Below are 23,203 nucleotides of genomic sequence, written 5' to 3' on the forward strand. Positions count from 1 at the left end.
TTTGACCTAGCAGAGAATCTTTTCGCACCGACACCCATCAAAGCAGTCTCATACGCAGACCTTAAGAAGAAGTTAACTTGGCACTTCCAGCCCAAGATGTCGGAGATGGCGTGGCGATTCAAATTTGACCAAAGAGTGCAGCTACCTGGGGAGACAGCTTCGGAGTTCATTGCGGGCCTAAGACAGGCCGCACACCTTTGCAAGTTCTCAAACTTAGAAGAATTACTAAGAGACCGGCTCATCTGTGGCCTTCAGGATAGAACGCTTCAGCAGAGACCCCTCAAACCCAAACTTAAGCTCTTGGTAGAGCTACAAGGAGTTCCATGTAAGATGGAATTGGACTCCGGCTCTGCACTCTCAATCATTTTGCAAGACACATTTGACTTCGTGTGTAGGCGCAGTAACAATTGAGCTAAACTAAACCCTCAGATATCATTTTAACGGATTTTCAGAACACTCACGTTAAAGTTAAGGGTGAAGCCACATTATTGGTAAAATTTAAAGGGTTTTTGGGGCACCTGGATATAATAGTAGTAGGGGGCCAGAGAACAAGTCTTATTGGACTTGATTGGTTTGATGCCTTGGGTATTCAGATTACTGGCATAAACTGGACACAAACTGCAGACCTCATGGCAGTATGCGAAGAATATGCATATGTTTTTTATTCAACCCTAGGAATGTACACAGGGCCGCCTATTTCTTTTAAGTTAGATCCTAACGTTGTTCCAATTAGAGTTAAACTTTGCAGGGTCCCCTTTGCCTTAAAGCACAAAATTGATTCCGAAAACAATAAGCTTGTAGAACAGGGCGTGTTACCGCCTGTTGATGGGGTGGAGTGGGAAACTCCTATTGTCACCCCACTGAAGTCCAACGGGGAAGTTCGCATTTGCACTGATTATAAATGCACAGTAAATAAGGCCCTCAAGCAACACACTTACCTGGTTCCTGTAGTCAACCATATTTTAGCCTCCTTGCAAGGGGGAACCATTTTTACTAAACTTGATTTAGCACAGGCCTATCAGCAATTGCCGGTTGAAGAGGCCACAGCCGCAGCTCAAACGATCGTGACTCACAGAAGGGCATTCAAAGTTAAATGCTTACAGTTTGGAGTCAGTGTTGCACCGGGTATTTTCCAAGGGATTATGGAACATACACTTAAAGGCATTCAGGGCGTCTGCCCTTATTTCGATGATGTTCTTATTGCAGTGGAATCCCCAGAAGTGTTGGCCAGAAGGCTCAGGGCTGTTTTGCAGAGGCTTCGCAAAGCAGGCCTCAAATTAAAAAAGAACAAGTGTAGTATTGGGGTTTCATCAACATAATTCTTGGGGTTCTGAATTGATGCTAACGGCATTCACCCCGCTGATTCTAAAGTGAAGGCCATTAAGATGGCTCCTAGGCCCAAATCAAAAGGAGAGCTTCAAGCATTTTTGGGTCTCCTAAATTTTTATCATACATTCCTACCACATAAGGCAGCAATAGCAGAGCTCCTCCACAGGCTACTTGACAAAAAAGCTCCTTGGAAATGGACTAATTTACATGAAAAAAGTTTCCAGGACTTGAAAGCACTACTGTCTGAAAACTCCACTGTAACTCATTACATAGAGTCTAAACCTGTATGTCTTGCATGTAATGCATCTGCCTATGGGGTGGGGGCAGTCATAAGCCACTTAGAGAAAAATGGAAAACAGGTTCCTATAGCATTTTACTCAAGGACCTTGTCCTCTGCTGAGTGCAACTATGCCTAGATTGATAAACTATGCCCTGGTCATAGTTGCTGGAATTAAAAAAAAATCATGATTACTTATATGGCAAGGATTTCACTGTCTACATTGACCACAAACCTCTATTGGGACTGTTCACAACAAACAAACCCCCCACATACTATCTCCAAGAATGTTGAGATGGTCTATTTTCCTGTCTGCATATAATTTTAAACTAATTCACAAACTAGGGAAGGAAATGGGCCATGCTGATGGCCTCAGCAGACTACCACTGCCACTAATGGATCCAGATCCAGCTCCTGCTGCTAGAATACTGTCCATACAGAACATACCTGAGTTTCCCCTCCATGCAGGGGATATTGCTGCTGAAACTGCCACAGATAAAATACTTAGCAGAGTGTTGTCATGGGTATACACAGGCTGGTTGGAAAAAAGTCCAGGCTCTGAATTTCAAAGTTTTTTTGTCAGGAGACATGAGTTGTCTGCACATAAAGGGTGCATTTTATGGGGGGAAAGGGTCATAATTCCCACTTCCCTTAGAGACAGGGTCTTACACTCCTTACATGAAGGCCATCCAGGCATTGTCAGAATGAAAGCCTTAGCTAGTAGCTACCTTTGGTGGCCTGGCCTTGATAAGGCCATTGAGGGTCAAGTCCATGGTTGTTATACATGCCAGAAGTCTAGGCCTGAAATGCCACAGGCCCCAGTTCACAGGTGGAAGGAAAAGTACACTCCCTGGTCTAGGATTCACATAGACTACACTGGGCCTTTTCAGGGGCAGCTTTTCCTGATAGTAGTGGATAGCCACTCCAAATGGCTGGAAGTAATTCCAGTTCCTAACATGACTACTGCTAGGATCATCCAGGTGCTGAGAAAACTCTTTGCAACACATGGGTTGCCTGATGTCTTAGTTTCTGACAATGGGGCCCAATTCACTGCTACTAAATTTCAGGCTTTCCTTAGAGCTAATCTCATAAGACAAGCAATGTCTGCACCCTTTCAGCCATCTTCTAATGGTCAAGCTGAATGCATGATGAGGACAACAAAGGAGGCACTCAAGAGCATTGTCACAGGTGACTGGCATCACAGATTGGCAGATTTTTTACTCTGCCAGCATTCTACACCCTGCACGGCCACAGGTAAAAGTCCTGCAGAACTACATTGAAGGAGGCGTTTAATTACTAAACTGGACAGGTTGCATCCAGACAGATTGGCAGCAGAAGCCTCTCAACCAAAGCCTCCAAGGGGGCTGCACATGGGCGATTGGGTTTGGGCCAGGAACTATGGTCAAGGGAATTTATGGGTTCTTGGTCAAATAATGAAGTGGGGTTGGAGGGAGGGCAAGTTGCCAGAAGGCATATTGATCAACTCAGGAAAAGGTTTCCAGAATGGCTACTAAGTGAGGACTGCGTCATAAGTCCCTCCCAAGGTCCTCAAACTCTCGGCCAAGCCAGCCCTCACTGCAACTATCAGGGTTTTTCCTTCTCAGTGGAGGTGGAATCTGAGGAAGAACCGGGGAGCGTGGGAGTGCAACATGGAACCCCTGACAAAGCGAGCCAGCCGAACCACAGCAACCACTGTGCCTACTCTGCAGAACAGACTGACTCTGGGGTGGGCCAACCTGGTGAGGCCAGCCAGAGTGTTTCGATAACCCTTGACAAAGGAGCACAAAGGGACATGGGTCTACCCAACCCACCGGGTAAGCTGGTAGACCACAAAGTGAGTGGAACTCCAAGGCGTTTCTCCAGGCCACACAAACCCCCGGCATATCTTACAGACTATATTGTAAAATAAAGTGATGTATAATGTAACAATTGTACCACTACCTACAGTAATTGGGGCAATTTGTAACTGCTGGCAAGCATGTTCATTGAGACGTTGTTTCATCTCAAGTAAGAGCCTTGGTGGAGCAGTGGGTTAATGCCTCCTTAAGTAACACCAGCTGCCTGCAATTAGTGTAGGTTCGCATCCCACCAGGCTCAAGGTTCACTCAGCCTTCCATCCTTCCGAGGTAGGTAAAATGAGGACCCAGATTGTTGGGGGCAATTAAGCTGACTTTGTAATAATGCTGCTTGGGTGTGTGTGTGAAAGCCCTAATAAGCAGGCATATACATAGAATGAAGGCTACTGCTAAGCTTGTAAGCCGCCCTGAGTCTTCGGAGAAGGGCGGGATATAAATGGAATTAAAATAAATAAAAAAATCTCTTTGTAGTCCTTACTGCATTGCCATTTAGCTGTTGTTTAATCTTATTGTAGTCCATACTACAAGGCACATAGATCTGGGTAAGCTGGTAGACCACAAAATGTTGGGAACTCCAAGATGTTCCTCTAGGCCACACAAGCCTCCTGCATACCTCACAGATTACATTGTCAAATAAAGAGATGTTTAGTGTTGTAAACCTTGTTACCACTAACTACAGAAACTTGCACATTGTGAAACTGCCATTACTGCAATGTAAGGCTGTTCAGATGTTGTTTAATCTCATTGTAGCCACAGTGAATTTATTATTTTATTGTGTTTATTATTTTTTTATTACTATCACTACAGTTGTATGTGACATGATTAATAAGTCTTGACAGCTGTCAAGACTAAATCACGGTTGCCATAGTCTGATCTAAGGGGGGAAGGGTGTTATATACTCGGCTTGTAGTGTTACACCACGTGCGTTGCTGGAGTAGCTAACGGCTCTCCAGTAACTTAGACAAGCTGTCTCCGGTCCTGTAATTGGCTAGCCCCAGGTGGCAAGAGTGGGTTCAAACCTATTGGCTGCCGCCTAGGGCAGGTGTCAGCAACCTGAAACAGTGAAAGAGCCACTTGGAACTGGTTCCCTCACAAAAGGAAAAACCTGGAGCCGCAAAAAATTTGTGTGCATGCGCGTACATGCGCGCATGTGCAGAACAGGGTTTGACTGAAGAGTGGAGCCAAGGCGAGATATGCACCTACCCTGCATATTTGAATTGATTGGTTGAACTTTTTTAGTCCCACTTTTTTTTTTTGGACTGCACATGGCAGAGGACTGGGAGCCGCAGGAGAAAGAGCCGCATGTGGCTCCGGAGCTGCGGGTTGCAGACCTGTGGCCTAGGGGCTAGACTATATATTGTGGCTGGTTGCAGCCCAAGTTTCAGTACAGTTCTGGCAAGAATAAAGCATGTGTTATCTTGTACTCAGCCTCATGTCTTTCTTCCTGCACCCAAGAGCCACGACTTAACAGTAACATTGTGCAATAATTACTCCATTGTTTATACAGTATGCAGCTGTCTTATTTTCTCATACTTCAATTGCCATGGGCCGACTTCAAAAGGAAACCTTTTATATTAGAAAGTTTAGGCAGTCGGGGAAGTTTCAAAGTGATAGTAAGTTGTGTAAGGGCAAGATTATCAGAAGTAGCATCCTTAATTATTTCTAACGATTAAACTAATTCTGAATCACACCAAGGGAGATTCAAATTTTCAAGTGTCCTGAGTATAAGATAGGAAAACAGAAACCTCTTTCACAGGGAAGAAAATTTTCAAGGAATTGCAAAGGCGGACTTTTAGTCAAATTAGTATTAGTTAAATCTGAGTAATAGTCAAACAAGTAAGAGCAATTTCTTGTTAGGGTTCTGCTCTTGTTAGGGTTCTTTAGGGAAGCCTCCCTAACCAGTATCATGTTTCAGCTTCAATAAATATTAGAAGTAGAGAGAATGGATCCATTATTTTTCCTCTTTCTCTTTTTATAAGAAAATTTCAACTATTTGTTTTATTTTATTTATTAAGTTCATATGCCACCCATCTCACCAATAAGGCAACTCATTATCCTGTACTTTTTATAACATTAGTTTAAATACTCTACTTAAATAGCAACCCATTTCTATGCTACTTCATTCATAACCAGGTGTAGAAAATTACATAGATGAGCTTCAGGAGGAATGCATGATCAATTATGTAAACATCAGCTTGTCCCTGAAAAAGAAGAACTAGTGAGAAGGAAACTCAAAATTGTCCTGCCTTGATTCTCTTTGGTACAAGAGGGAGGAAAAACAACTCTGTCAGGTTTTCAAGATTATGCTATTATATGCTATAACAATAAATTAGTTCTTGTTTCTGTTTCTTGACTTGCAATATCTTGAAGGTCTGACACCAAATTGCTTAGATAATTAACAGTTCCACAGATGACAGACTGAAGAAAGCCAGTGGTCTCAGGTGGATTATTTTTTGGACACAGTTATGATGTCTTCACCAGTACAACAATTACAGAATCCCGTTCAGTAAAACTAATTCATAATTTAACAATAAAGTATTTAAATCAATGCAAACTCCAAGGGAGGCCCTATGATACTGTAAATCCTGTATACTATATATCCATTAGGAGGCTACTGAGATTATCTAAACATGAAATATATCAGGATACTATTGCAATGATCCAAATCTAAAAACAATCAAAGCAAACACCAATAAAACTGAAATCCTTTCTATCATTCCCTGCTTCCAATCCTATGAATATTTAGCAAGAAGTAAAACTGGAAATCTCATTTTAAGATCAACAAATGAGCACAATCAAAACTTAGAGACTAAGAGCAGAGGAAACTGGAAGCCGTGGGAAAAATGGAGAAACACAAAAGAAAAGAGGAAGGCAATTGGCTGAAACATGACAATCTCCATCTTATCCATATTCAGTAATGCAGTTAGACAACTTCCAAGGTGAAATGCTAATGAGACATTTCTGTCATTGTTGACCATACACTTTCATCTCTATAGATGTGTATTTCATCAACACAGTTGTGATACTGAAAACTTTAATTATGTATCAAGGGACCAATTCTACTAAAATTATCAGTTTTGTGATATCTTCACATAGAAAAAGGCCATAGAAGATTATTGAAATTTATACTTTCATGCCAAATGTCCCAGAAAGCATATTTGCCATGTACAATTCAAAATATCTTTAAGAGCAGATGCAGGGGGAAAAAATCTGACATAAGAACTGAGGAGACAATAAACAAGCACATTAACTAAGAAATCTTCCTACATTCAGTAAACTTTATTGTTGCCTTCTATATTTTCATTGAATCTTTCACGTTATGGCAGTTGCATTAAACCTTTATGTTGCAGCTGGCCAAAGGATGGTAGCAGACATGGCAAGAAGGTGGCAAACAACAGGGAGAAAGCAGAACTATTTAACTCATTTTTCCATCAGTCTTTACACAAAGGGAAAAAGCAGTCCAACCTATAAAAAACAGTGCCATAAAAAATAGAATAGAAACGCAAGTTAAGATAGGCAAGAAAATGGTAAGTGAGCACCTGTCCAGCCTAGATGAGTTCAAATCACCAGGACCAGATGGATTATACCCCAAGGTTCTGAAGGAACTGGCAGATGTGATCTCAGAACCACTGAACTATATCTTTCAAAGATCATGGAGCACTGGGGAACTACCAGAGGATTGGAAAAGAGCTGATGTAGTTCCCATCTTCAAAAAAGGGAAAAAAGTAGATCCAGGAAACAACAGACCTATCTGACCTCAATACTTGGGAAAATTCTGGAAAAAGATAATCAAACAATGAATCACCGAACACCTAGAGACAAACAAAGTCATTACTATAAGCCAACATGGGTTTGTCAAAAACAGATCATGCCAGACAAAACTTATTGCATTCTATGACCAAGTGACAAAATTAGTGGACCAGAGGAATGTTGTGGATATAATTTACTTGGACTTCAGTAAGAATTTTGATAAAGTAGACCACAGTTTACTATTTGATAAGATAGAAAAATGTGGGTTACATAGCATCACCACCAGATGGATTTGTAGCTGGATGACCGACTGTACTCAGTGTGTGGTCCTCAATGGAACTGCATCTACATGGAGGGAAGTGTGTAGTGGGTGCCCCAGGGCTCTGTTCTGGGCTCAGTGCTCTTCCACATCTTCATCAACAATTTGGATGAGGGGATAGATGGGGAACTTATCAAATTTGCAGACGACACAAAGCTGGCAGGAATAGCCAATACTCCAGAAGATAGGCTTAAGATACAGGAGGATCTGGACAGACCTGAACACTGGGCACTATCTAACAAAATGAAATTCAATGGTGAAAAAAGTAATGTTCTACATTTAGGCAGGAGAAACCAAATGCACAGGTATAGTATAGGTGGTTCCTTGCTCAATAGTAGTAACTGTGAGAGGGATCTTAGAGTCCTAGTGGACAATCACTTAAATATGAACCAGCAGTGTGCTGCATTTGCCAAAAAAGCCAACACAGTACTAGGCTGTATTAACAGAGGGATAGAATCAAGATCACGTGAAGTATTAATACTACTTTACAATGCCTTGATAAGGCCACACTTGAAATACTGCATCCAGTTTTGGTCACCACGATCTAAAAAAGATGTTGAGACTCTAGGTAAGAGTACAGAGAAGAGCAACAAAGATGATTAGGGGACTGGAGACTAAAACATATAAGGAACGGTTGCTGGAATTGGGTATGTGTAGTTTAATGAAGAGAAGGGCGAGGGGTGACATGATAGCAGTGTTCCAATATCTCAGGGGCTGCCACAAAGAAGAAGGAGTCAAGCTATTTTCCAAAGTGCCTGAAGGCAGGATGGAAATTAGTCAAGGAGAGAAGCAACCTAGAACTAAGGAGAAACTTTCTGACAGTTAGAACAATTAACCAGTGGAACAACCTGCCTCTAGAAGTGGTGAATGCTCCAACGCTGGAAGTCTTTAAGAAGACACAGGACAGCCATTTGTCTGAAATTGTATAGGGTTTCCTGCCTGAGCAGGGGGTTGGACTAGATGACCTCCAAGATCCCTTACAACAACAACAACAACAACAACAACAACAACAACAACAACAACAATAATAATAATTGTCTTAAACTAGTCTTTCCTTGCCAGGCTGAGAGGAAAGGACATTTTCTAGCAGATATATAGCATTTATTTTAAAGTCATTTTTTCCAAACATAAAAGTGGGAACCTGATCAGGTTTTCAACAACGAGAAGATAAAAAGTAACAGATATGCTTCTCTGAAAGAGTATAATTCAACCATTTTTTAAAATAAACAGTGCTCTTTACTATCGTTCCATTAAATGCTGTTTGTTTGAAAATGAATGGAGATCCAGATCTCCACAGGGATTCCTGTGTTGCTCAGATACCTGTGAATATTTTTGTGGTTCCAAGAGAAAGTGTAGATATTTATGATTTAGAGTTGAGGCTTCTCATATTCTAATTCACAGAATAAGCCTATGCATGTTATTTTGTTAATTATGTATTAACAATTCTAATTTCATAATACTGTTTGTTGAATCCATAATCAGTCATTATTACAATAAAACCTTTTTGTTGGTTATTCTGGCATGATGTAATCAATCTTGTCAAAAGTCAATACTTTGAGAATACAGAGGTTGCACCAACGGTCTCTATAAAGTAGCTAATGTCCATGAGTCTTTGCACTAAGAGAGTTTTGAAACATTTCACCCTTTTCCATTGGTTAGAAAAACAGCAGTAGGTATTGCTTGGACATAGCAAACAATTAGTGTTTGGAAAGGGTATTCTATGATTCTAAAGTATGGTAAGCATGTATATTAGGTATGGAATTTTTACTGACTACTGGAGGACAGAGCAGGCACTTCCATTAGACAGTGATTTTTTTTGTTCCAGGCGGCAGACTTTGAATATTATGCATCCTGTAAGGGTTGAAAACAGCCAATCAGTTGTTGTTGCTGTTATTGGAAAGTGCTTTGGGTGATTTTGTTCCTTATGTGCCAAAAATAATTGGCTATTTTTTAGATATTCTGTACCTTCCTTTTCAAGAGTGTTGAGCCATTTACTTATAATATCCTGGATCATTTCTGCAAAGGCGAAAGCAGAAAAATCAGGGGAAGATAGATGCTGTATCATGGATGGCAAAGAATCATTTATTTATTCTTACATCTTTAGCTGTATAAAATCAGAAGTAATTCAGAATCCAGACCTAATTAGAAGACTCACGGCTCAATTTTGAAGATCATATAGGACCCGTGACCAGGGGAGCTTTTGCCCAGGTTCGCCTGGTGCACCAGTTGCGACCCTACCTGGACTGAGATGCCCTACGCACAGTCACCCATGCACTCGTGACCTCCCGTTTAGACTACTGCAACGCTCTCTACATGGGGCTGCCCTTGAGGACCACTCAGAGGCTTCAACTGGTGCAGAATGCGGCCACGTGAGTTGTGATGGGGGTTTCCCGATACTCCCATGTAACACCTCTACTCCGTGAGCTGCATTGGCTTCCGGTTGCCCTCCGGGTGAGATTCAAGGTGCTGGTGATGACCTATAAAGCCCTAAATGTTTTGGGTCCGGGATATTTGAGGGAACACCTGCTGCCAGCATCAAGTTCCCTTCGTCCAGTGCGCTCGCAGAAGGAGGGTCTTCTCAGGGTGCTGCCGGTAAAAGATTGCTGGTGGATAACTCCCAGGGGGAGGGCCTTTTCTGTGGGTGCGCCTGCCCGTGGAGTCCAGGACTGCCCCTGACCTACATTCATTTCGCCGGGACCTGAAGACTTGGCTCTTTGAGCTCTCTGGCCCAGGCTGAGAATTTTAACTGGGGTTTTATTTTCAGGGATAATTTAATCTTTTAATTGTCTTTTAATTTGTATTTTGTATTGGTGTGATTTTAAAATGCCCTGTAAACCGCCCTGAGTCCTTTGGGAAAGGGCGGTATATAAATCTAATAAAATAAAATAAATAAATAAAATAAATTGTTTTGAATATATTGTATTGTAGACTGCATATTGCTCTCAAGCCTCTTCTGATCTAATCTGCTGAAAATTTTATTTGAAAAAAACCCTGCTTTACTTAGATAATTTTGGTAATAGGGTAATGGAGTAGATGCATGAAACCTATGTAAGAATTCCCCATATGGCAATATTTTATTGTGGGTTCAGTTGGATAGATTTAAATTCAAGGTTATATTAATTATTGGGGATATGTAGCAATTTGGATTTGATTCTAAAACTTTACTTCTGAGCAAGCAAAGAAGCTTAGCATCTATCTGCAACCCCTTAGGCTGGCTATATCTTTTCCTATTTATTTTTATTTTCTATATAATTACTGCATATTCCACAAGAAAGAATTTGAACCATCCATTTTAAATATATTTCAGCAAATTATTTGCTACACAAATTGTTCCACATGAAAAATTCATCGACCTCATCTTTGTCACATCTAAATAGATTGAGTCTGTTCCCATACTTAACCCAGTCCCCCTTTCAGATATCTTTACTGGCAATTCCAGTAGCATATGATCACAAGTCCTGATACAAAGAACAACTTGAAATCTATCCTCCATTTTTTCTAGGAAGTCCTGGTGCTACCTTAATCCATGTTCTCTACTTGAAAACTTCATTAATCACTCATCCCTTCTCCATTAACTAGGGCAGCAGATATAGCAATGCACTGGTTATTGTTATCATTGGGGAAGCATATTCTTTCTATCAAGGCTCAGTAAGAAAACCTCTATCTCTCCATCTCCTAGTTTGAAGAACTGAGTCTGCACAATGAGTCAGTTGATTGACTTTAGGTATTTTCACAACAAGGCTGATTGGGTAGAATCAACTCAATATTTCACTATAATCTGCTGGGACTGTCCTTAGTTAACAATAGTAACTGGCATTCCTAATGCCATTGCTAGGTGATGCGGTCAATAGGTGTGGTGTCACCTGGCCACATTGACTTATGATGGCAGTTCCAGCAGTTTTGGTTGAAGTTGTTAGGTATGATGTCATGGGATCTCCATTTGCAACCTCCTACTGGCTTCCCCATTGATTTTACTTGTTGGAAGTTGACAGTGAAGGTAGCAAATGACAATCATATCATTATGGGATTCTGTGACCATCATTATTGGAAGCTGGTTGCCGAGCATAGAAATAATGATCATGTGATTGTGGGGACATTGCAATGGTTGCAATTTTGAGGACTGGCTTTAAGTCTCCTCATTCAGTGATGTAACTTTGAATAGTCACTGAATGAATGGTAATTAAAAATGAAATATCTGTAAATGTACCCACATGGACATAAATTATGTGGGCCAATTAATTCCTTCAGTGCTTTTACTAACATGTTATATCCCCATATCCTGGCTCAGTTAAGCATGTGAGGAAAAACAGAAATTAGGAAGCTTTAAGTATTGAAAGTAGGATTACTTTTTAAAAGTTTTTGAAAGATTTTTAAAAATACCCCTTGGACAAATATGATTTTAATATGGTATCTCCAAAACACAGGACTGACACTGAGTATACTTACTTTGAAAGGACATTCCAAATAAAATTACAAGAAGGACTAGCATTTTTTTCCCTCATGAGCGGAACAGAGAATATGAGAGAAGAGGAATATCTTCACACATTTGGGCCCTAGATCATTTTAATTAGCATTTTGGACTGGGCTCAGTATAAATCAATGTTGCTTTTTCAGAAGTAATATCAGTAGAGAAACTAAGCAAAATTCTAGTAGCAGCATTTTGTTCCAGTCAGGGATATTATCAACATTATGGAAGAAATTTCTCCAAAATGTATTATATTACCACTTCAAAATGAGAAATATTTAATAATAAGGTATTATTATTAAAGGAATGGCTGTTAGACAGAGGTTCTCAACTTTTGTGATGTCTTTAATCATTAAAATTTCAAAGAAGCCTGACTTTTTTCATCACAAGTTCATGAGGCAACAAATTTAAAAATAAATAATAAAGTTTGGCTAAAGTTAACAATTCAACTTAAGTTAAATCAAAACTCCTATGATATGCAAATGCTTTTCAATATAAGTCAGCTTTGACTTCCGGTGGCTCCGCGGCGCCGGAGACAGCCTTCCCGGGCTGCCCGCAGCTCAGCTGTGTGATTTTTCGCCCGAAACAGCGCCGATCAGCTGTTCGGGCGAATCTGAAGCCCCCTCCTCGGGAGAAGAGGAGGGGGTGAGCCCCCAGGTGGGGGTTGAGTTCTCCGGGGCCGCCTGAGCTTGGAGCTTGGGCGGCCGAAGGATTGAACTCCCCCGTAGCCTGGGCTGCTCCCAGCTGACCAGCGTCTCTGCTCCGGACTTTATGGAGCAGAGCCAGGCGTCTGCGACCATCCCTGCTTGAAGGAGAGACTATGAAAGGGAAAGAGCAGGCAGAGCAGTACAAGAGGGAAAGATGAAGAGATGAAGAAGATTTTATTTTACTCTCAAGCTTGATGGACTTTGCTTAAAACTTAAAGTGAAAGTGCGTCACAATTGTAAGTAAAAGATGGCGGCTAAACCTCCCCCTAGAACTTTTCGGAGTGCTGGAAATTCTCCGGTGCAACAACAATCATTGCTACAGGCGTTGCATTCTCCTGATGTATTGACATCGAAGGATCTTGAAAAACATACCCAGTTAATTTTGGAGTCAATGGGTGTTAAATTTCTACAGATGGAGGAGAAATTGGAGAAATTGGAGCAGAGAATGGAAGAAAGGATGGAACAGAAACTTAGAGAAATGAAGGTAGACATTTTGTCCTCAGTGCAAAAAGTTGCTAAATGTGTGGAGGTGCTGGATGATCAAGTGCAAGACTTGATTCAAAAGAATGCTTTATTAGAAGCAAAAGTATTGGAAATTGAAGATTTAAAAGATAAAATCGACAGTGAACAGAGCTTGACCCAATTTTACCAGATGCAGTTTGCTGTGAGAATTAGAGGCCTAAAAGAGAATATTAAGGAAGATTTAAAGCAGTTGGTTTCTGAGGCTTTTGAGGGAGTATTGAATCATCCAGCATCTGAATTAAAACAAGGTATGGACAAAGTGTTTCGTGTGAATTCGTGGATTGCTAAACAGAGAAAGTTGCCTAGAGATGTGGTGGTTTATTTTGTAAAAAGGGAAATTAGAGATGAAGTTATACAAGCTGCCTACGATACCAAAGTTGTGATTGCTGGTCAACAAGTTTTGGTTCTAAAAGAAATTCCTCCAAAGATTTTAAAGAGAAGGAAGGATTTTATATTTCTTGTGCAAGAGCTCAAGCAAAGAGATATAAGGTTCAGATGGGAGATCCCAGTTGGGTTGAGCTTCATGTATGATGGCAAAAGATACTGTTTGAGTAATGTGAAGCAAGCGCATCATTTTTATAATAATGTCTTGGAAGTAACCCCATCAACACTTCTGGAAGCTGCAGAGGGATCTGGAGAAGGAGAACATCAAGAGGATGAAGATGCACAGATAGACGAGAAGGGTACAGGAGGAGTTCAAGCTGCAACTCTTTTGGATGATCTTAGAGAACAGAGGGTGACGCATGCTGCCTTAAAACACTCAAAAAAGAAAAAAAAATAATAAGACTAGTAGAAATCTATGGAACTTCCACAAAATATTTATAGTTAAGTGGTAGTTGTGTTTTTTTAAAGGAGAAAAGAGAGAGAGAAAAAAAAAAGTTTTGGGATGCTATGTATGGTAATAGATTTTTTTTTTTTAATTTGGAATTAATGGACAACTTACTACAGAGGAAGAGGAAGAAAGTTTTGTGGGTTAATGTGGGTTAATTTGTGTAAGAACTATTTATTAATGTGCAAATGAGAATATGTTAAGGTAATAGTGAACTGTGGAAGAACATAGATGGGAATGATGCTAGTTTTCTTTTATTTTAGTTTTTTATATATATTTAGTATTATTAAGGATTGGTTTACTATATACAAGCTAGAGAGTGATGGATTTTAGAGTTTATAATTGTTAGTATATGATTGTTTATGATTGCCTTTTAGATATATACCTTGTACTTTGCTCTGGGAAGTCGGGGGGGGGAGGGGGGAGGAGGGGAAGTGGAGGGGGGGAGGTAGGGGAGGGAGGAGGGGGAGGGGGAGGGGGGGAGATAGGGGGGAGGTAGGGAGGGGAGGAGGGAGGGGGAAGGGGGGTTTTTTTAAAGGAAAATTGTATTTTATAAAACTTTTCAATAAAAAAAAAATATAAGTCAGCTTTACTTGGAGAGCACAGAAAAAATACATTTTAGCAACTATTTAACAATCAGTCCTCATGATTTAGGCTGATCTATGTAGATATCTCCTTGGAGCATTTTTATATTATATTATCTATTAATATAGGCAGGACTTCAAAGCAGAGTTTGAAATCATGCATAAAAAAACTCCTTGTAATGTTTAATTCCTTTAGAGAAACAACATATTTTACAAACATGCAAATGTTAACCCACTAGAAATAGGCCAATAAATGAATATGGTACATAACAAAGCGTACACTATGACAGTGTTTCTCAGAAGAAGAATTCACATCCTAGCATCAGATTCACATCCTAGCATCCCTATTCAGGACTGGGGGAGAAAAACCCTCCATCTACAATCTTGGAGAAATATTACCAGTTTATGTTGTCAATGCTGAGATGGCTAGAGTAATATTCTGACTCATTTTAAGCCAGCATACTATAATCTTTCAATATTTCTGTTACAGAAATACAAAACATATCATAATATAATGATATACTCTGTTCTTCTAGACCTTTTATTATTTCTGTCATAGCCACTTACTTTTGAGATCCAAGTTTCTTGCTCCTGCCGTGCTTTGTGTTGTGATTTTTGTGTCAATTTTTACTGTGTGGAGATTATTGGTATCCCGTGATATCATTACATTGTGCCACTGGTTGTCATTCAGAGGTTTATTGGAACTTCCCTTGATAAGATTTGCACCATTTCCCAAATCAAACACGTAATGTAAATACCTGTAAACAAAAAAAGAAAAACAGCTAAATTGAGTAGGTAGATGAAAATTACAGCTCTTCATTGCTTCTTTTCTTTATTTAAATTCTTTGGCAATTTATAAAGTTCTTAGTTACGGTAACTACTCTTACATTTAACAAGGCTAATTTGGGACAGATCAAAATATCTATGTCAAGAATGTCAAGAAAATTAAAAGAAAAAATGTAGAATATTTTCCTCAGAATATTGAGAAAAATTGCCTCCTTAATATACCATCTATTAAGGTATTGCTCAAAGAAATTATAACCTTCACTTCTGCTCCTTTTCCCTGCCTTAGCCCACTAATTCTTTTATTCATCAAGTACAGCATTAAAACAGCAATATTAATTCAGCTAAAATCTCTAGATTTTATTTTTATTTTTTCCAACTTTTATGACTTGTAAATTTTATTTTTTCCTGCCAAACCTACCCTATCCCTATTAAAGCCATACAAGTAAATTGAGATCATTTTGGAGTTTATTTTCTTTCATCTCTAGTTCTGTCTAAAAGTCTCAATATGTAAACTGGCAATATATTTTTAAAAAGGATATTAAGAAAAAAAGAAGGAAGGAAGGAAGGAAGGAAGGAAGGAAGGAAGGAAGGAAGGAAGGAAGGAAGGAAGGAAGGAAGGATTTAATGTAGTGCTAGACTTTATTGCTTTATCCAAACTATTGATTTTTTGTAGATTTCCCCAGTGAAAATTTTGTATTTCTCAAAAGAGAAATTACATTTCTTGATTAAAATTACAAGTCATTTCAAAGAATGTTAATTTGCTCAGAAAATATGTAGCTACTATATATTTAAATATTTACAGCAAATATGTCCAGTCAATTTTCAAACAAGTAACTTCTCTCTTAGCAGAGAAGATGTTGGACCTCCTAGACTTTGCCAATTGTCTTTCTCATAGGATTTCAACACATGTACATTTTTCTTGTAAGGTAATTACTCCAGACAGAAGATCTGAAAAAGATCCTGGGGCTCTAGTTTTTAGACAAAGCCCACCAGCAGTTATATCACTGTGGAACTTCCAGCTGTAGGCTTAACTACCAAGAGGACCAGTGTGATGATATATGATGATGATGATCATTATTATTTCACAGAATAAATGTATATCATAATTCCAGTGCAGAATGGCCCATGAACCAGTCTGGTTTTGAAAATGTCCTTGAGTAATGTTAAGCTCTGGACATTTGGAAACATAGGAAGGTCATTTTCTGTTGCCACTAGCAAATAAATTCCAAGTGAGGAACTAGTGATGTTATATGAGTCTTATAGGAGATATTTTGTCTACTTTTTTCAATGGAAAAGAAAAATGAAAATATTTTACATAAGTGACAAAATAAATGATGTGGGATGAAAATTAATGAATACACTTTTCTGGAAGCTCCCTTCCCATCCAAAGCTAGCTTTAGTAAAATGTATTTCAAATCCAGAATAGTGAGAAGCCAGATTAATTTTCTCAGAGTGTGGCTTTTACCAAAATAATACTGGGGAATGCTCCACTTTAACAAGCAGGTAGATTCTGTCAGAGGTCCACTTACAATTAAAGGTTGATCCCTCTGCTCTATTTCCCTTTTATAGCATAGACATGATCCTCCTAGTGAAGGACCCATCTCTATTCTTTGTATATTTAAATATAAAAAATAATATTTTAATCCTCCTTAAATGTTGGTTTGAATGTTGTTTTAATTCCCACTGAGGTCAGCTGCAATCAACATCTGCTATCCTGAACCTGTGTAGGAACAACCATTGTTAGAAATGATACTACTATACATAGGAAGTCTTAATAGTCACTCTGTTAACCAAAAGTTTACACTGGAGAAAAATGGTCTGAAACTTCAGTATGGAAAGCACCATCCAAATATGTATTTCTTAGAAGGATAGACAGTGCTCAGGTTTAAAGACACAGGAACTCACACTGCTGCATCGGAACAAAGGTCATAGAGTCTAAGATCTTGCCTAAAACATGAACATTCATTAAGCTTTCTGAGCTGATAACATCTTTGAAACAGGTTGCATACACACCCTTTTACTAATTCAACTACAATAAAGTCATTGCCATCTCCACTGTTGTAAAGTATTAACCCATCCAATGATGTTGTTTTGAACTGGAAAAACAGGTGCATAGATGTGTATGCTTGCAATGTGGCAAGAGCTACATAGCTGGCTTTTGTTTTAAAGGTGACTGGGTCAGCAATGATGTTCCGGAAGCCAAAGCGGGCATTTAGTTCACAGTAGTCAATGTCCCCATTTTTACACAAGTCAATGTATGCCATGCCATTAAAAGTGAGGCTTTGCAGATGACCAATGAAGTTGGAAGGGACTGAGGACAAGTAACGCCGTTCTGTTATGATTCCCGTCTCTATATTATGGAATTCCAGTCTTGTATGATCCCCAGCCATTTGACCTTAAATAAAAAGCAATTTTGAGAAGTTAGTGTTATAGCCAAAAAGCTAGGGCTATTTCAAATGCTGAAGTCTCCTACACAAACATGGTCTAACCACGTGATTCTGACACATGTCTTTTCACATAGAAAGTGTATGTGCTGGAAGTGCTCATTTGTTTAGTACTTTCCTTTTATTACATTTAAGAAAAATTGAGTGCATAACTTACAAGTGAAATGAGTCAAGCATCAAAGTTATACTAATTTAAGGCAATCAAAATAAGGAAAAACTATGTTAATTTAACCAAATGGGTGGGGGAATCTCAAGGTATAGTAAACAGAAGAAAATCTTTATGAGTGTTCTCTTTGAACATTCAAATTTAAGTTTGAAGGCTTGTCACCATGTAGCACTAGGAGCTCTGCTAATTACAAAATATGAAAACAATAGGTCTAAGAGTTTTCCATTTTTTAGAGTGGAATAATTTGTAAACTATCTTTAAAAGGATATTGGAAAGTGCCTTTTATTATTATTTTGGTCTACAACACACACACACACACACACACACACACTCACGGAAAATTATCACTTATCTGGGCTTTAATGAGCCTAACTCTAGGCCAATGAAAATAAGTTGAGCCTAGGCAAATCATGTTGAAACACAGAACTACACATGGTTGAAAGTTATTGTAACATTAAGAAACAAGACGAAAGAACAGAACTATTTCAATGACCACATCAGACACTGTTTAAATCCAAACAAGCAAAATGTCTTCTCGGGAAAAATAAATCTGATTTTTCATCTGGAATACTGCATAAAAAGTTATGCAGCTATACTATCGTTGGAATCTTTTTAGCCAGACTTGGCTTAATTGCTCTCAACTTAGCCTCTCTTCTTGCACACTGTAAAAGTTGGAGTCAGTTGAATGATTTGAAATGAGGTAAAATAACAGACAATGCAAGAGAAATACAGTCTTTGCTCTTCTGGGTTTCTTGCCAGCACTTCCCACTTAGATCAGTACTTAGATTTGATGATATAATTATGGTAGAGAAAAGTAAATTAGTATGTTGGAATAGGGGAAAGAGTATCACATTTTTTGACTCAATTACAATTCTTTACCCAGGATGCAGTCACAGATTGAATGTATTGTTTCAAACAAATGTGTGAACTCTGGCTGCCTTCAATTTTATTATATCATTATATCTATATTTATCTTTATATCATTTTTTCCTAATTCTGTTTTTCTTCTCTTTGCTTAGTCTATCAAAGGTGTCCTCTCCCAGTCCCTCACATGGTTTTTTTTTTTAAAAAATGTCCTTTGTTGTATTTTCTGCCTATATCCATAAAACTCTGTGGATCCGTACAAGTAAAGGGAAACTGAAATGATTTTCATCACCAGAGCAATCATCACTAAACACATACTGAAAAGAAAATCAAGCAAATAGTTATTAGTCATTATTACCTGTCATGGCTTGTTGGTCATCTACTATTAACTTTAAACTTTTTCCTCTTCGAACTACACGTACTGTGTGCCATTCATTGTCATTGAGGTTATATCCAGCAAAAAGAGTCTCTGGACCTTTGCCTGTAGGGTATGCCAAACAGTTTATTATGGTATCTTTACGTCATTCAATATGTGAACCTCAGAGAGAGAGAGACAGAGAGAAAGAGAAAGACAGAAAGAGAGAGAAAGATAGGGGACAAAGAGAGAAGGAGAGAAACACAACAAGAAACAGAACCAAAACAGAGACACTTTTGCTGGAGCAAAATAAATAAATAGTAATAATTTTTAAAACAACAGTACATCTTTGAAGGACTTATCAAACAATAGGTAGACTTCAAAAGGCAGGCATGTTCTCTCACTAATACACATACACACACGCACACACACATATACAGGAAACCTGTTTTCATAAATTGACACAGTCAACACAGAGCTGGTAGCCACTAGTGATACAGATTTGCCTAAGTTGCATCTTTTCAGTAAAGTTAATTGAGTAGTAATTAAGTTAAAAATGAAAATTATCCAGAAATAGAAAAAGTGTTTGAAACTGGCATGTTATTGTCTTTGTGTATGCCTAAAGTCATTTATTTTTATCACATCTTTATTATTTTTAAAATAACTCAAGGCAAGGAATATTACCTAATTCCGCCTCGTGGTATCTGCAGCAGAACATCCAGATTCAGCCATAGTTTCATTCCATACAGCATTAACCTTGAGAACTCTCAAGCTTCCTCCTTCCATTATATATTCAAGATGGGCAGTATTTAATATTTATTTGTTATGTATATATAGGGGTGTGGGTCTATACATATGTGTATATAGTATGGTTAGGTGTGTGTCATGTATGTGTTCCACTTTGAGAGTGGGCAACTCAATTACATTTTTGATGTGTGCTGTTGTGCCCACAGTAAAAAAAATGACAATAAAGGTTATCTTATCTTATCTTATCTTATCTATTTCCCCCCAAACAATACCATGTGAGATGAGTTGGGCTGTGAGAGAATGACTGACCCCAAATTCCTCAGTGGACTTTTATGCCTAAAGCAGAACTAGAACTCATGGTCTCCTGATTTCCAGCCTGGAGCCTTAACCACTAGGCCACTCATTAATTAAACTTTATTTTAGTAAATTCTGTATATTACATTCAGAATATCTGAACTAAGATTGTTAGACATATATCACAAGAAATTGTATAACAATACTGCTTTAACAACAGCTTGAGCTCTCCATTTGTGGAGAGTAGACAGGCTAAGAATATAAATAAGTTCTTGACTTAGAACTACAATTAGGATAGAAAACTCACTTGTTATGCAAAGTGCTGAGATGTGATTTACCCACATGACTGCTTCTCTCAACATCCATTTCCTGATAGTGGTTGTTAAACGAATGCATGGGTTGCTAAGTGGGCAGAGTCTCAGGTAAGGAGCACAGGATACCCTGGGTGGAAGAGTCTGTGAAGCTCTGATTAGGAGGTGAAAATCCCTGCTGAAATTCTAGCAGAATTTTCAGTCCCTGAGGCAGAAACACTTGAATGTGGCCTGCACTGGGCTTTCCAGGGCCTCTCCTATGCACCTGGGGCTCCCATGTTCCTTACCTGAGTCTCTGTCCACTTAACAACTATATTCATTCATTCATTCATTCATTCATTCATTCATTCATTCATTCATTCATTCAAATGTATTTACTTACTTATTTAAATTTATTTATTTATATTATTTATTAAATTTCTTTGCCACCCATCTCACCATGAGGCGACTCTTATATACTGTCTCTCCACTCTCTGCTTGGATTTTGGCTCCCTCTCATCTCTAGAGACTGGCTGAAAGAGCTGCCTGATGAAGGAAGTTAGTTCCCCTTTTTCCAGAAAGGAATGACTTTGGTGGAGTACAGAAACAGGGACACTACAACAATTAGAAGTGCTTTATGGCTGTAAAACACCCTTTCTGAGGACTTGTAACTTCAAGTGGTGGTTAAACAATCAGGTATAAGTCAAGCACTATCTGAAACTGTTTTTACAGAGATAAGAACTTGCAACCAACTGAGATTGTAGCTTTCTATCCATGTTTAGAACAGACTGATGCTGTCATTTCAAAATAGATACTATGCTGAATGATAATAGGAAAGATAGCAGATCTGTGCTTTGAATCCACCATAGCTATTCAGCCCGCTTGCCTGCCTACCTGCCTGCCTGCCTGTGTCTCTCTCAATCTGTGTAGTTAAAAATAAAATAGTATATTGTGATATAACTAAGCTAAAGCAAAGTGGAGTATTTCAGATCTAAAGTCAATAACTATAGAAAGATAGGAGTGGGATGTTGTGTAATGATTTTGAGTTTGTGTCACAAACTGTATTAGATTGATTATTAAGGTACTGAATCCTAATTCTTCTATATTAAATCTGGAAATACCATGATTAAGGTCTCTTAATGAAATCTTACATGGAAAGAATATCAATAAAATACATAGTTAGGTTACTTTTTAATAAAATAGAAATAGAAGGTTTATATTAAAAGTATATAATAGTAAGCATAGTCTCTATAAAAATGTGCCATATGTCTTAGAAATAAATGAAAACCACAGTGTGGAATTTGGAAATACATTTTTGGATATGAAGTTTGCTGTTATTATAATAAAACAATCATTTGATGTGAGATTGAAAAAATATTTAATATAAAAAGCTGTGATATCACAGGAAAAATGGGCTGATTTTTGTCTACCCTATTTTTCATTTGGGAGGACTAAACACCACTTCAAATGGTTCAAACCATACTTTTGAAATTCTACAGCAAAACTTACAAATGTTAGTGATGGCCTTTTATGCATAAATGAATGTGAATGGGGATTTTAAAGGCAGAGATTGGAGAGATTTTCTTCTCAGAGATTCTTATTAATTTTAATACCCTTAAAGTTTTGAGAAGGAACCAAATCACAATGCCAAAAAACACCCATATTTCTGCTGTGTTCTGATTGGGTGGGGGTGTGTTTTGAGTGGATGGGCTGGTCTCAGCTGCCAGCTTTAGACCTGAACTGGTGAGTTGTGGTGCTTTTGTTCGGCTCCGTGTTTGTGGTGGTGCCATGTTTTTATAGTGGGCGTCAGTTTGCTTATTGTGTGGTTTGGAGGGGTTTAAAGTGGCTGATGTTGCAGCTGTGGTTAGGTTTCTGTTTTGTGGTTGTGTGTCGTTATCGTTGTGGGTTCGGATTTGCTTTTTGAATGGTTGTGTGGTGGTGATGTCATGTGATGTTATCATGAGTTTGGGTCTGGTATCATTCTTGGTGGTTGGGACTCGTCTGTCAATCAAGGCGGGTTTCCAAATGGCTGGTAGGCGAGAGGTATCATCTCGTTTGTTCATGCTGTGGGGGTGTTTTTCTATCTCAATGGCTTCTCTGATTGTTCTGTTGTTAAAATGTTCAATTTTGGCGATAGTTTTGTTTTTTTTTTTAAATCAATTTCATGTCCCGTGGCTTTAAAGTGTTGGAACAGGGATGAAGTTTGTTCTCCCTTTCTGAGTGAGTTCCTGTGCTCTTCAATGCGTGCACTTATTCTTCTGTTGGTCTGTCTGATGTATGTGGTGGGGCAGGTGGGGCATGGGATTTCGTATCCTCCTTGGTTTTCTAACCCAATTATGTCTTTGGGGTTTCTTAGGATGGTGGATATTTTTATGTCTGTGTAGAATGCTGTGTGTGTGTGTGTGTGTGTGTTATCAAACATGTATCATTTATTTCTAAATGAGAAAGATGTAGGAGACATCCGGTTTTGCAGCATAGCACATGGCCAAGGGATTGCAGAGCTCCACACCCCAAGGATAGTTTTGCCCTGCCAGGGGACCCTAAATGGGACTAAAGATGCCCCAGAGAGGCAATGAAGAAAGAGGGGCACCCCAATGATAGCAGAATGATGGCGGTCAT

The 23,203-nt window shown here is 38.8% G+C and overlaps 1 protein-coding gene across 21 annotated transcripts in view; it reads right to left on the bottom strand.

The window, feature by feature from the left end:
* Positions 1–23,203, bottom strand: part of NRXN1 (neurexin 1) — a gene marked incomplete at its 5' end in the record, with an annotated part of 949,216 nt that overhangs the window by 498,360 nt on the left and 427,653 nt on the right. For all 21 annotated transcript variants that reach the window (XM_083350272.1, XM_083350275.1, XM_083350271.1 and 18 more), the window contains 3 exons: positions 15,206–15,396; positions 17,438–17,819; positions 19,257–19,379. In XM_083350272.1, the coding sequence (XP_083206398.1) occupies positions 15,206–15,396; positions 17,438–17,819; positions 19,257–19,379 (696 nt within the window). The remainder of the gene's footprint in view (positions 1–15,205; positions 15,397–17,437; positions 17,820–19,256; positions 19,380–23,203) is intronic.

This window comes from Vipera ursinii, assembly GCF_947247035.1.
Source record: "Vipera ursinii genome assembly, chromosome: 1".
NCBI classification, from domain to species: Eukaryota; Metazoa; Chordata; class Lepidosauria; order Squamata; family Viperidae; genus Vipera; species Vipera ursinii.